Below are 14,914 nucleotides of genomic sequence, written 5' to 3'. Positions count from 1 at the left end.
AGTAAGATGATCCGTGTGTCGGAAGGCACGTTAAGCCGTTGGTCCCGGTTACTACTTACTGATGTAAGTGGTCGTTACATGAGCCATCCTTTGGCGGCTCAATATTAAGCCTGACACCAGGGTTGATGAGGTTGGTACTCCACCTCACAACCCACTCGATAGAAGAACCAGGGCTATTCTATGATGCGGAAATATCTAATTTAGCACGTAGACTTGACGCCAAAATTTCACCTACTTCGCGTAAAAATAATTATTCAATTAATTATTTTATCTTTTTAATTAAAAATATGTGTTACTAACCTTATGAAACACTGATGACTAGAAGACTGTTTTGAAGATATCGGCTCAGATTAACTTTATCAATAAGTATTTAATTATCATGATTGATTTACCAATTATGCAGTCTTGAAAAAGTAATTTTGTTTGCAACTTTTATATTGGTTTTCCCTCTGACTTTACGTGTACTTAGGTATCACTGTTTATAACCTACTCCTTCTCCTCCTTCTTCTTATCGTGTGCGTTGTGAGGTGGAATACCAGACTCATCAACCCTGGTGTCAGGGTTATGATAACCTACTTATTATTATTATTTTTTTTTAAACTTTAGTTTATCTCCTCTTTCGGAGGGTATTTGCCAGAGACACGGGTCGCAGACCAAGTGCCACTGGAAGGAGGGTATAATAATTAAGTATCTGTGCCTTCAGTCATGATGTCAGTGTCGGAGGATAGAAATTTGCGTACTATCCGACAGGTGGTTATTATTATTATTATTATTATTATTATAAACTCACGCCTATTTCCCACCGGGGTAAGCAGAGACTATAGAATTCCATTTGCTTCGATCCTGACACACTTCTCTTGCTTCCTCCACATTCATCAATCGCTTCATACACGCACGCCGGTTCAGAGTAGATCGTATTGAACCTTTTCTAAGGACATCTCCAATTAGATCATCGTAAGTCCTTCTCGGTCTTCCTCTGCCAGCCTACCATCAACTTTCGCTTTATATACCGCTTCACACCGCAGATGCTACGCTAGATAACCTACTTATAGCACTGATTTATGTTTATGAAGGATTTTTCGGGCTACGATCACTAAAAACAATGTAGATGGCGCTGTACAGCTTTAACGCGATAATTACGTATTTTCTCATCACTCGGGTACATTACAAACACACACACACACACCTACTTATAGCTATAATTTTAAACAGTCTTACTTCTATAACAATGCCTTGCCATGTACTATGAAAATAGGGAGGAAGAGAGCCTGGTGATCCGTAACACAGGCATTCCGTCTAGTATGGACACCAGTCTCTCTCACAATATAAACATGTTCACTGAGAGTAGTACTAAGTTAAGTTTTTACTGTAATTGTGAGTGAGAAATAAACTTATTTTTTATTTATTTTTTTAATTATTAATTATTCTAAAGATAATTGTTGCTTTATATTATGATAGCAGTGGCTACCCATAACGACCTCGGTGGTCCAGTGGTTCAGCGTTGTGCTCACGATCCGGAGGTCCCGGGTTCCAATCCCGGTGGGGACAAATAACAAACACTTTGTGATCTCTAGTTTGGTTAGGACGTTACAGGCTGATCACATGATTGTCCAAAAGTAAGATGATCCGTGCTTCGGACGGCACGTTAAGCCGTTGGTCCCGGTTATTACTTACTGATGTAAGTACGCAGTCGTTACGTGAGTCATGTCAGGGGCCTATGGCGGCTCAATAATAACCCTGACACCAGACACAATTGAAGAAGAAGAAGAGTGGCCCATCCGTCGCCCGGGGGGTGTTATGAGGGCCATATGACCCCCCTTTGGATCCGGCTATGAGGTAGATAAGTACCTACTTAATAAAAGAAAGATAGCTTGTTATCTGCTTCAAGCCCGAGCTTTGCGAGGCTCTTACTTACTTAGGTACGTAATAAATCTATCCTATTTTAAGAAATGATCGAAATACTCACGGATAGTCATTGGTAAGCCGGCACTCATCAATCAAGATTATAATATTGGCGGTATGTTGATATAAACTCGCCTATTTCCCACTGGTACTAGCAGATCAGATACCATAGAATTCTAACCCCTCCGGACTCGTAGTCACACCAGGTTGTCACACCAATATATATGTTACACAATACAACACCTTTCATCACACCATTGTTAGTGCGGAGAATATCCCTATGATAAAAAATATATCGAGATTTGCCATGAGGCATTATATTTGTGCAATTTTTGTTTATTCCTATCTTCTATCACTGGCGACCACGAGTCCGGAGGGATTCTAACTGGTTCGCAAACAAATGACAACCATCGACAATGACAGTGATTTTAATTTTTTTCTTTGTAGGTACTTACTAAAGTAACAAATGGGAAAACTGTTTAGGACTTAACAGGCTGATCACCTGGTTGTCCGAAAGAAAGATGATCCGTGAAGCATGTTAAGCCTGGTGTAAGTACGTAGTCGTTACATGAGTTATGTCAGGCCTTTGGCGGCTCAATAATAACCACTAGCGTTCATGAGGTTGGTCATCCAACTGACAGCACACGCGATTAATAAAAGTATCTAATAGCAAAAGCGTTTCCCGTTCGTCCGATCATGCGATCGATCAATAGATCCAGTGAGACTTTGATTTCTCTTTCGCCATACTAATAAATCACATCATCATCAATTTAAGAGCCACGCTCTTGTCGGTGTAGCATTTTCCATTCCAGTCTATCAAAGGCCAATTCCTTGACTTCCCTATAAGACACGACGTTAACCTTTTCTTTAATCTGTTCCATGTGGGCTCTTGGTCTTCCCCTTCCTCTCTTTCCTTCTATGACGTTTTTAATAAATTCGTCGTGTCTTATTAGGTGTCCAATCATCACCAATAAATAAATAAAAAATAATAAATCACCAATCGGCTAAAAGGGAAATATAAATTCTATTAGGCCGATTGACCGATCGACCGATCGGACGAACGGGAAACACCCATTTCTTCCTACACGTATCGGTGAGACTGTTCTACAACTTTCTTTAAAAATAAATAGATGAAAAGAAAAAAGATCGAAAATAATTCGAATTTTAAATATTTTATTCTTCTTATTGCGCTTACTTATTAGTTTTATGATTCCATATATTATCTACCTTATCCAATCATTTAGTATCTAATTCTCACATGTGGGTTTACATTATCTGACTGATAATTGGACTGAGTAGTAATTAATTACATTTCTTACGTTTTCATCAGATTAACAGTAAGTCCCGCCAAATTAAAAGTGATGTTACCTAATTAGTAATGTTTTATAAATAGTTCAGAAGTAAATTATGATTTTGGATGTCTGAAACAAGTAATGGTGTAGAATGGCCTTATATTAGAATAAAAAATGGATTGAACCACGGAATAGAAGAAAGAGTTTGGAAGGGCCAAGCGCGAAACGCGCGTCATACAGGTACTATGAGCAAATAGTTCATACTCTTACTTAGCACTCCACTCCGCAAACCTTACGACCCATCATCATTGGCCTTATACGTCAGTTTCAGACGATTTATGACGTCATTGCCTCCAAGAAATGCACTTTTTTACATGGCTGTGCAAGCCAATCCTAGAGCAGCAAATTCTACGACCCATGGAGCTCTGCGATAGTATATTAAAAGGTCGTATTGTGTTAAATTCAAATTCAAATTATTTATTTTCAGACACAGGTCCATAGATGTTAGTAACAATGCAAACTTAAAGCTAGGGTTAGTATAAAACAGAGCAAATGAAAACTTAAGAGAGGTGGAGCTTCACCCATCGGCGCAGCAATGGGGAGTCCCACTTATCAGCGAACACGCTCAGAATGGTGTTGGTAGCGCCGCGGAGCCGCGACAGCAAGGAGGCGCTGCGCTTCCGCATAATGGCATAGAAGTCATCAATGCGCGCCTCCGCAAACATGCCCGACGCACTGCAGCGCCACGGTCGCCCCAAGAAAACCTGCGAGGCAAAAAAAGATCCCTGGATGCAAGATCCCTTCTTATCATAATAAAGCTAAAAACCTTAGTGTGATCGGCTAATTATAAAAAAAAAATACGTTCGTATACAGTATATTACGAAAAGTAATGATACAAAAAAAAGCAGCCTTTCACATAAAATATACATTGCCGGAAGCGCGCAACGATTCGTATAGGTAAGTTACCTTACGATAAAATTAAATCACTGGGCGATCCGGAACTCCTGGATTCGATTCACGTTTAACAAAAAAAAAATACCCTGTGAGACTGTTCCTGGTTTAGTCAGGACATTGCAGGCTGATATAACCTGATTGTCTGAAAAATATGATGATTTAAGGCTTCGGGGCGACGACCTCCGTTCGACAGCCTCCGTGGTCTAGTGGTTAGAGCGTTAGGCTCACGATCTGGAGGTCCGGGTTCGATTCCCGACGGGGACATTGTCGAAATCACTTTGTGTCATTTGTTTGGTAAGGACTTTTCAGGCTTGAATCACCTGATTGTCCGAAAAAATTTTTAACAAAAAAAAAACCGACTTCAAACGCAAAACTAAAAAGCAATAAATAAATTTACTTCGCACAAAGTAATTAGTACGTATTTTCAATTAGTTAATTAATTTATAATTCTGAAGCCGGTGCCAAGGAAATGCTACAACGAAGTACCGATTCATATATTTTTCAATACTGATTGTTTTGTAATTTTTTGTTTGACATTGTTTTGTAATTGCTTTGATATAGGTATTAAACAATATTGTGTGTACATAGTAATTTGATATTGTAGTAGGGTTGTTGTAGCATTTACTTGGCACCGACTTCAGAATTATAAATTAATTAACTAATTGAAAATACGTACTAATTACTTTGTGCGAAGTAAATTTATTTATTGCTTTTTAGTTTTGCGTTTGAAGTCGGTTTTTTTTTGTTAAAAATTTTATTTTATTTTACGATTTTAAGTGATGGTTAGACCGACAAGGATGCAGACAGACAGATTTTCTGATTTATATTCATATATAATAATATAATATATTATTAGTAGTGATCACAATTATTATTGATGAACATGTTTACACACACACACTCACACACGCGCTAACGCACACGAGCACACGCGCACGTACACACGCACACACACAGACACACGCACACACACAGACACACGCACACACACACACACACACACACACACACACACAAACACGCGCGCGCACACACACGCACACACACACACATGTGTATGTGTACATACACACATGTGGTTTTCAGTGGAAGCTGCTATCATACACACTCACGCATACATATAGATACAGTAGATTTCGCGTGGTTCGCTCGCTGCTAAAGCAGCTCGCGTGTCCTGTTTATTCGAAACTGTCCCTCTTCGTATGGCGGCCATCTTGTTTTTCCGCCATTTTGTTTTTTTTCACCGGCGACAGAATTTGACCAAGATTTAAATGGGTGTCGTGGAAACAAACAAAATCCAGGTGCAATAGGTTTGCCAGGCCGTAGGATGTCTCCCTGATTGGGAGCAGTTTTCAAAGATGACGTTCCGATCACACCCCATACATCATTTTTACCCCCAAGACATTTTCTGGAAAACCAAAATTTTGTATGGCGGCCATCTTGTTTTTTCGCCATTTTGTATTTTTTTTCACCGGCCATTAAATTCGACCAAGATTTAAATAGGTTTCGTGAAAGAAAAATTGGTTCAGGTGTGATAGTTTCGCCAGGCCGTAGGGTGTCACCCTGATGCGGAGCAGTTTTCGAAAATCGGGAAGTATTTCCATACTTAACATGACGATCCGATCACAACGCCGATATATATTTTATATCCCGAGACATTTTCTGAAAAAACAAAATTGTGTATGGCGGCCATCTTGTTTTTCCGCCATTTTGTTTTTTTTTTTACGCGCTATGGAATTTGACCAAGATTTAAATAAGTGCTCTGAAAGAAATATTGGTTCACGTGCGATAGTTTTGCCAGGCCGTAGAGTATCTCTCTGATGCGGAGCAGTTTTTGGTGACCAGAAAGTATTTCCGTACTCTACATGACGTTTTGAGTAAGCGCCCCATACATTATTTTTACCCAAACGGGCTTCTTCCAAAATCGACAAAATTTTGTATGGCGGCCATCTTTTTTTTCCGCCATTTTGTTTTTTTGCACCGGCGATTGAATTTGATCAAGATTTAAATACGTTTCGTGAAAGAAAAATTGCTCCAGGTTGTATAGTTTTGCCAGGCCATAGGGTATCTCCCTGATGCTGACCAGTTTTCGAAGGTCGGGAAGTTTTCCCGAAGTCTAAAGATCGATCCGATCAATATGACTTACAAACGCACTAGTCGCTCCTACGATTTTTGAAAATTCCCCTCGATTTCTCTGGTCTTCCATCATCAGATCCTGACTTCCTTGACATGGGACCCCCTTGGGTATATGTCCTTTCAAACAAAAAAAGAATTATCAAAATCGGTTCATATACGACGAAGATATGCCCGAACAAACATAAAAAAAAAAAAAAAAAAATATACGGTCGAATTGAGAACCTCCTCCTTTTTTGAAGTCGGTAAAAAGTAAGATGATTCCGTGCTTCGGAGGGCACGTTAAGCCGTTGGTCCCGGCTATTAGCCGTAAAAAGACCACCAACCCGCATTGGAGCAGCGTGGTGGAGTATGCTCCATACCCTCTACAGTTGATTGAGGGGAGGCCTGTGCCCAGCGTGGGACGTATATAGGCTGTTTATGTATGTAAGCCTGGCCCCCTGGGTGTAGCGGCTGTCGCCGCCCGCAGAAGCTATTTACTTGAAAAACATGTTGTCATTACATGAGGCACATCAATGGGGGCTCAATCATAACCCTGACACTAATGTTCACCTCACATCCCAAAGAAGAAGTAGGAAAGGTTCAAAACAAAATAATACGCAAAAGCTTTTAAGAAGACAATATAATTAAATTTTCATACAAATCTTTAACGTAAATTATATTTAAAATACTGTACACAATGTCGGCTAGTCTTGTAGGCAATCATTTGCTTTGTAACATAAAAACAACGGTGTTATAAAGTAAGTAACCAATATTTTACATACAGTTGTTATTTATACACCCTTGAAACTTTCAAGAATCAATAGGTCTGGTTATTCTGACATTCTCAAAGAAGCCAGTATGGAATCTTGAATGTTTAATATCAAACTGTGATTCAAGAAACTTTAAAGGATGAATACAATAACCACTGAAACGCACGATTCTCATGTTAACTAGTCATAGTATACGTCACTATACAAAGTGTAGACGTGTGTTTCAGTGGACGATCTCCCTTACAATTACATACAAAGCGAAGATGAGCGTGGCCGTGTGTTGCATAAGGTGAGCGGCCTAACATATAAACTGAACATTTTCAATAACCTGTGTTATTGTCCCAACGGTCAAGCAAATGATCCTCTCCAATTCCGCCGACTAATCTTTTATATTCTCATCTTGATATGGCAGACTGTCGATATGAAAGACTTATAGAAAAGCAAAAGTCGCTTAAAACACTACAACTGAAGGAAATGCACTAAAGTTCATCTATTTACAATTTACGAAAATGTATTGATACTAACGAATATTGCCATTTGCTTTTCCAAACAATACCATAATAACTAAATAGCAAAAGAGTCGAATAGAGTAGAGTTAATCTCATTTGAGTACTACAATTATAACGTTAAAGTATAAAATCACAACAAGGCAGATCTCTTTTGCTTCTTTCTCACAATTATTGAACACTACATCCATATTCTAAGATGTTAACTCGAAACTTCCTCCACTAGGCTCGGCCTCAGTTGAGCATTTCGGTATTTTAAGTTGACATTTGCGTCATCAATTTGACGACTACTCGAGTCGACAATATCATACTGCCAACATAATAATACGAATATAATAATGTCATACCTCACTGGAGATAATTCGAGATAAGGTTGAATCGCCGTTGGAATACCAATTTCGAACTGCGTTCGAGGCCTTCCTTAAGTTCCCCTCAACTGAGAATGCCGAGGAAGGTTTGAGTTAACATCTTACAATCCGGATGTACCGCCACGAGTACCAATATGTGTACAGTGTACACTTTGAAACCATGTCACATTAACTTTTTTGACAAATTAATCCGTTAGTCTCATTAAATGTCAAATATGATAGTGCGACAGGGTTCTAAAGTGGGTAAGTACATGATATTGCTCATGACTGTATTGCAAAACTTTGCTAAACGCACCCACTAGCTCTAACATCTTCAGAAAGTGGATTCGACTTGGAAACAAGAAGTAAAATCTATCGCAACAAAAAATTAAGTTCAAACGCTTAAGTACTAGACTGACAACTTTACTCAAAACGCCATGAACGACCATCGCCATATATGAAAAAAAGAACTTACTTATAACTATTCACTTTACAATTTATCTAATATAACTCTATTTAATAAATACAAAAATCTCTTATTATTATTATTATCTAAGATAATATTTGCCTACCTCATGTCTTGAAACTAAACGCTATTTAATGCACATAAAATAACACTGTATAAATGTAAAGGTGGTTACAGACGACACGAGGCATGTGACGGCGCGAGGTCGATTTCATGTTTACATAAGTAAGTAACTGAGTGACAGGCAGCACAGGCTGCCTCGCCCCGGGCACTTCATACAAACCAACTCGTTTTACACAGACCCTACACATTCTATCGTACACGCACATCTGTGTGTTACGTCTGACGCCCGTACGATTGAAGACTAAAGTATGACCGAGGGGTGGAGGGGGTTAACCTAGCTCAGCCGCGGGTGGGAAGCGGAGAGTTCCTTATTGTACGCTCGCGCGGCGCACACGCCTTTTTACACGACGTCTGCACACACCTTAACGTGCTAGACGCACAGTACGGCAGGACCTAAAAATATTTGACTAAAAGAGAGATCAAATCATTGCCACGTTGACACTTATTGTATAATCGGGAAGCCGCAGTTGGACCCGGCACTCGTTTGTACTTTGAAAATTGAAAGAAAGAGCGACCTTATTGCTGCGAGAGAAATAACTGAAAAAAAAGTTTATTATAATATGTTTCAGCTGCCAGTGCTAGCTAGGGACGACTAGCTAATACAATAAACATAACAAAGTAGTTCAAGAATGTTTTGGACATGAAATGATAACTATAGACTTTCCAGGTCACGTTCTCCGAAACAAATATAGATAGCGCTGTTTAACTCCTACGCGAAAATTACTATATTTTTTTTTTAAATGTGAAAAATTTAATAATAAAAGCGACATTTTTTCACGTTTTTCTATGACGTCCCAGTTTGCGTTTTCATACTTTCCATAGTAATTTCGTGTTTGGACGTTTAGTAAAAAGTAACTGATTTGACTATTTGGAAACTACCCTATTATGTTGTTGTTGTATTCTTTATTTTGATAAGAATAATAATGGTTGGAAGTTGGAAGATGCGTTGTGCCTGGGTGTAATAACAAGGGTCATCATTATGCCAAAAGATGCATATTTCTGAAATCCATGAAATTAGGAGGATAAACTAAGGCAGCGTTATACAGTTCCATCTATATTTTTATTAGAGAACGTGGCCCCGGAAGTCTCTCATCATCGGATCTTATACGAATATTAATAACTTTTCACATGTGAACATTTGAACAGAACACTATAACGCGCGGTACGTTTATGTTAGAATATGTACAATATTTCAATAGTGGCAAAGACTTTAGTTAATCATAACTAAATGACGAGATGTAAACTAAATACAATTGAAATGCTACGTCTTGAAAGACCTAAAAGTAATGTATAAAAAGCATAAATGAAGGAATCTAAATGAATACTAAAAGGTAGACTTGGTATAGACTTTTGATCGAGTGATAGTTAGGCATTTATACAATAGAACTTATATTTTTAAAGCAATGATCGACTCGTCGATTTGATTTGAAATTCGAACGCAAAATTCCCTAAACCTAGCTCGAGTTATAGATAATTTTAGATACTTGTCAAATTATTTTAGTTAGGTAATTGTTCATGATCATTGCGTAGACCAAGAGCAGAGAACGGACGATCACTTTCTGATAACACTGAACTAATAACTTTATTACCATTCTCATAAATGCTTAATTTCGACAATGACAAAAATTCGAAAAATGCTCGCGTCGTCTTTGGGCTCCTCGAAGAGAGCACTTTATGATAATGTTACTGAAGTTAATTATTAGACGTTTCCAGAAAGTTCACCTTTTCGCTGACCTTTCTTTTGGTCTGAGCTAACCCATAGGTTGTTAGTTATAAGTTACATATTTGAATTCAACTATCACCTCACAAAAGTCTACAATCAGCCTCCAAAAGTGGCCATGAGAATGTAGTTGCCACGCCGAAGAACTATACAAGAAAGTAAAAGATAAAATTGTACCACGAGCAATTAACAACTGATATAGTTTACTTGACATCTCCTTAATAATTCTATACTTATCAAACTTATTTATGATCTCGGTACCCTACACTAAATTTTAACCCTTTCACTGACGAGCGACATTCCCGAAACGCAGTGAAAAGACTAAACATGCTCGTAATTTATGTTAATGTAACATAATTATTAGAGGCACTGTGTGTATTCAATTCTATAATCATCTTATTTGACATTATTTTACACGCAACTATGCTGAACAATATATTAAGAAATATGTAAAATATTGATACTTCTGCTTGTTGTTGGGAAAGAAAAAAACAGGCTAAGGACGTACCTAAGACTCCAAGAGCTGTTTAAATCACAAAGTATCAGAATTATAATAGAGATATTCAAAATTGAGCTATACAATAAACATTCAGTTACAAAAATACTTGTAGCGTAATTTTCAGATCACATTTTTCTATGTCAATAACGTTTTTTTCTTTTTGATTTGTCTTATTAATGTGATGTGCCGGTTGGAACCTTGCCAAGGTTTGGGAAGACCCACATGCAGACTTACAGGTACAATATAGTAGTTAAAGCAAGTCGATAGGTCCACGGCAGTCCTTGCTTATTCCAATCGGATTCAGTATTCTGTTGGGATGGTGCGGTCCCTTCCGTATAACAAGCGCCATCTTGGTATATCTTACATTCATACCTTTTTTGATAATAAAACACGTGTGCTCTGTAATTTGATACTGATGATAAAATACCAATATGTTTCACGTCGATTTGGATACTTTTGTTTACTAAAACAGATTTTGCAGAAGAAAACTGAGAGCCGTAAGCAAAAAAAAACATTTTTCAAATATAGTATTGAAATTACCAAATGATGAAGGCGTGAAGATGAAAAGGATACAGAAAAAGATCGACAAAAGCGGTAGCCAAGAAAATGCTGAACCTACCATTTCGAGGCAGACAGCCCTATAATCAAGGACATAGTGAAGTATGCCGGATAGTAGTGGAAGAGTTGCATAGGACAGGAAAGGAGAGTATTAAAGAGAGAAGAGCAACCAACAATAGGTGGATAAACGCTAATCAGATTGATGCAGGCTCTCAGAAAATCCTCTAACCACGACTGGATTCAAAGCTGTCCTGGTTGAAGGCGTAGATGGCGCTAGTAACGAACAGAAGATTGTACAGGAATGGTAGAGAGGCTAGCTCCTGAGGGTTCAGTCTTTGACGAGCCTGTAGATGTGGTGCTGCGCCCCGTGCTCGCTGTTTGAGACTTCGAACACAAACGCCGCACACAACAACGTCTCTTGAGTATCTCTATTGGACACCACCTGAGGACAATCATTTTATTAACATTATATAGTAAGTATATTTCTATAGTATATTTCTATAGTATATTTCTATTAAGAGCTCAAGATCACGACGCGACTCTCCTCAATATGCCGAAAAGGTGCCCTAAGCTTGTTCGGAGATAAGCGGTCCCCAAAACACTGTTTGGAGAAGCAGATCATCGTTGGGCAAATGGAGGGCAGACGCGCGCGAGGAAGGGCACCTACGAGGTGGTCCCTGAAGAAAACGGTGGGCGGCAGCATGTAGAGAGTGGTCCACGCAGCATACAGCCGTACTGAATGGAAAACCATAACCTGTGATCGTCGGATGGCGCTCACATGGCTGCTGAGGATTCAGCAGTGAGGGAATGACGAAGAAGAAGAAGTTTAAGCTGGGTCGACCAGTTTGAGTCAGGCTCGGACTGGTCAGGGGTCAAATCCGGCAAATGCTCGATGGACCGGTCGCCGCTGATTCATTCGACTGTCCTTTGCTTGGTCAAGACATTACAGGCGTGTATCACCTGATTGGCCGAAAAAGTAAGATGATTCCGTTCTTCGGAGGGCACAGTCGTTGGTTGGCTATTAGCTGTAAAACACCTCTGCCAATTCGCAGTAGAGCAGCGAGGAGGAGTATGCTCCATACCCCCTCCGGTTGTTTCAGGAGAGGCCTGTGCGCAGTGGAATGTATAGGCTATTTACGTACGTAATTAACAGAGAGACGAAACAGCAAACAAAGTACCAACCTGAAGTATAGTGAAGTTTTCTAAGACGCTGTTCATCATATACTTCTCGGGAAGGTGTTTGAGCTTGTGGATGAAGTTGACCATATACTCGCACATGGGCGAGCGGTGGATGCGGTATACGAAGCGGCCGCCCTCGAACCGAGCGTACTCTGTCTCTACCTTCTCCACGACTTGTTTGCCGAAAGAGCAGACTTTCGTACTGCATGTTATCGTCATGTTTTCGTTGCTTTCATACCTGGAATAATAGAGATAGGTTAGTTGTAGTGTGAGTACAAAACAATGGTCAAGAATGGTATGGCTCTACATCTATCACGTTGGTCTAACAGAAAGCTGGGTGAGGTCTGCATATAGAGAGATATACCTCTGACTACCTCATTGGGATATAGTAGTAAGCTTAACTTATATTTCTCTAGACACTGATGATAATGTTGATGAGGTCATTGATCGCAAAACTGACATGAGAGAAAGACCTAGATACTCACACACTGGTGACTTCGTAGAAGGCTCCAGAATCGTCCAGAACTTGACAAGGAAGAACGCTATTATTTAAGTAGGTAATATGACATTGCACTCATGAGCTTGCGATTATATCTCAATGGGGTCAGGTCCCTCGTAAGATGAACTAAGTACCACGCCTTACTGAGCTGTCTGTTAGACCAACGCGCGACGTAATAGGAGCGCCGTATCGCCGTGTGTAATGGTCGAGCCAACTGGCTTGAATGTAGATACTTACACACTGGTGACCCCGTAGAAGGCGCCGGGGTCGTCCAGGTTATTGGTATTCAGGTCCGCCCAGAACTTGACGAGGAAGAACGCGTTCCGAGGGCCCTTCTCGTAGAGCTCCTTGAGCCCGCCCTTCTTCTCTGGGAACTTGTCGTTTATCTGCTGCACGTCTACTGACTGTGGAAGAGAATATGGGGGTAAAATAAAAACGGTATTAGTCAGCGAAAGGTGTCGACTATGAGAATAATAAGAATATGAGTTTTACGGAATTAAATTATTGATTCACAACATTGATAGATAGCGGATGAGGTCACTAACAACACAGCAGAGAAAGCAATTTGACTCTCGCCGATAATCCGAGTTCCAATCACAAAAGAATATATAAAAAAACACTAAAAATCTTTGATTACCAACGTCATCGACCCGAGTTAGTATTGAGCCGCCAAAGGTGACTACATACTTACATCAGTAAATAGCAACTGGGATCAATTGCTTAACGTGCCTTCCGAAGCACGGATCATCTTACTTTCGGATAACTAACCAAACTAGGGATCGAAAAGTAATTTTTGTGATATTTCCGTCCGGGTTCGTCGTCCCGACGGGCACATTGTTGAAATTACTTTGTGAGGCTGTCCTTGATTTGGTAAGGACCACAGATATTATTTTCTCTTCTGAGGAAAGGATATTGCAGGGTTGAATCACCTGATTGTCCGAAAAAGTTAGATAATTCCGTACTTCGGAGGGCACGTTAAGCCGTTGGTCCCGGCTATTATCCGTAAAACAGCTCCACCAACCCACAGAGGAGCAGCGTTGTGGAGTATGCTTCATGCCCCCCCCGGTTGATTGAGGGGAGGCCTGTGACCAGCAGTGGGACGTATACAGGTGTATGTTATGTTTAAGAAAGTATGATTTGTAAGTTACCTCTAATAAGGGATCTGCGTATGTGACTGTACCACCTATATGAACGAACAAGTGCTGCGCGGGCGCCGTACTCGGGGGATACTGAAACAGAAACAAAAGCAATTGATATTATAATCAAATAATTTAATATTGCAGGCTTGAATCACCGTACTACTGTGGTACTGACCGGTATTACGAGGCGTAATGTACCATTCGCAGCGAGCATGATATGTTACGTCATATGCTTAAAACCATTGTTGATGCTCGCTACGAGCGCTTTATTCCCTGTACTGACAGCGAACGCTCGCTGTGTAACACATTACATTACGCCTTGTAACACCAGTCAGTACCCACCTTTAGTCTCACGTTGTCAAGAGTTAAATCCCAAATCACTTCAAAAGCTGCTCTGTTAAAAGTTCAAGGTAGAAGCAGCCATCTTTGTGATGCCCTTTCGACTGTTTTGATGGAAGATTGCACTGAGCTTGACATTTCAAGGATTTAAATACTATTCAATTTTATATAAAATGTAGAGCAAGCGGTCTTTACAATACATACTTTACAATACAATACACTAAGTAAGTGATTCCGTTTTGCTACGATTAGGGAATGAAATCCCGTCTCGCGAGATCTCGTCTAATTTCCGGGATCAATCCCGAAGAATAATAGATCCCATTCGAAATTGACGGGATTGGGCCAATCTCCTTGAGTTACACTTAGAGCTTACGGCATCATCTTACTTTTTCAGACAATCAGGTGATTCAAGCCTGAAAAGTCCTTACCAAACAAAGGACAGTCTCACAATGTGATTTCGATCATGTCCCCACCGGGAATCGAACCCGGACCTCCAGATCGTGAGC

The 14,914-nt window shown here is 39.8% G+C and overlaps 2 protein-coding genes across 5 annotated transcripts in view; both read right to left on the bottom strand.

Moving 5' to 3' along the window:
* Positions 1-14,914, bottom strand: part of LOC126382366 (lysosomal acid glucosylceramidase-like) — a 251,263-nt gene that overhangs the window by 15,228 nt on the left and 221,121 nt on the right. Inside the window, exon 1 of one of the 3 annotated variants that reach the window (XM_050032182.1) lies at positions 301-322. The exons of the other annotated variants lie outside the window; for them this stretch is intronic. The gene's annotated coding sequence lies outside the window, so the exon portion shown is untranslated. Of the gene's footprint in view, positions 1-300; positions 323-14,914 lie in introns of those variants that run through there. 3 annotated transcript variants of the gene reach the window in all.
* The window catches only part of LOC126382379 (protein scalloped), a 152,213-nt gene continuing 144,186 nt past the window's right edge, over positions 6,888-14,914 (bottom strand). For both annotated transcript variants that reach the window (XM_050032214.1, XM_050032215.1), the window contains 4 exons: positions 14,079-14,159; positions 13,168-13,334; positions 12,435-12,669; positions 6,888-11,694 (listed from right to left, as the gene is read on the bottom strand). In XM_050032214.1, the coding sequence (XP_049888171.1) occupies positions 11,581-11,694; positions 12,435-12,669; positions 13,168-13,334; positions 14,079-14,159 (597 nt within the window). In that variant the 3' untranslated portion in view covers positions 6,888-11,580. The remainder of the gene's footprint in view (positions 11,695-12,434; positions 12,670-13,167; positions 13,335-14,078; positions 14,160-14,914) is intronic.

This window comes from Pectinophora gossypiella, chromosome 4, assembly GCF_024362695.1.
Source record: "Pectinophora gossypiella chromosome 4, ilPecGoss1.1, whole genome shotgun sequence".
In the NCBI taxonomy this organism is placed as follows: domain Eukaryota; kingdom Metazoa; phylum Arthropoda; class Insecta; order Lepidoptera; family Gelechiidae; genus Pectinophora; species Pectinophora gossypiella.
Note: the sequence above shows the minus strand (reverse complement) of the source record. Positions and strands in the feature narration are given on the sequence as shown.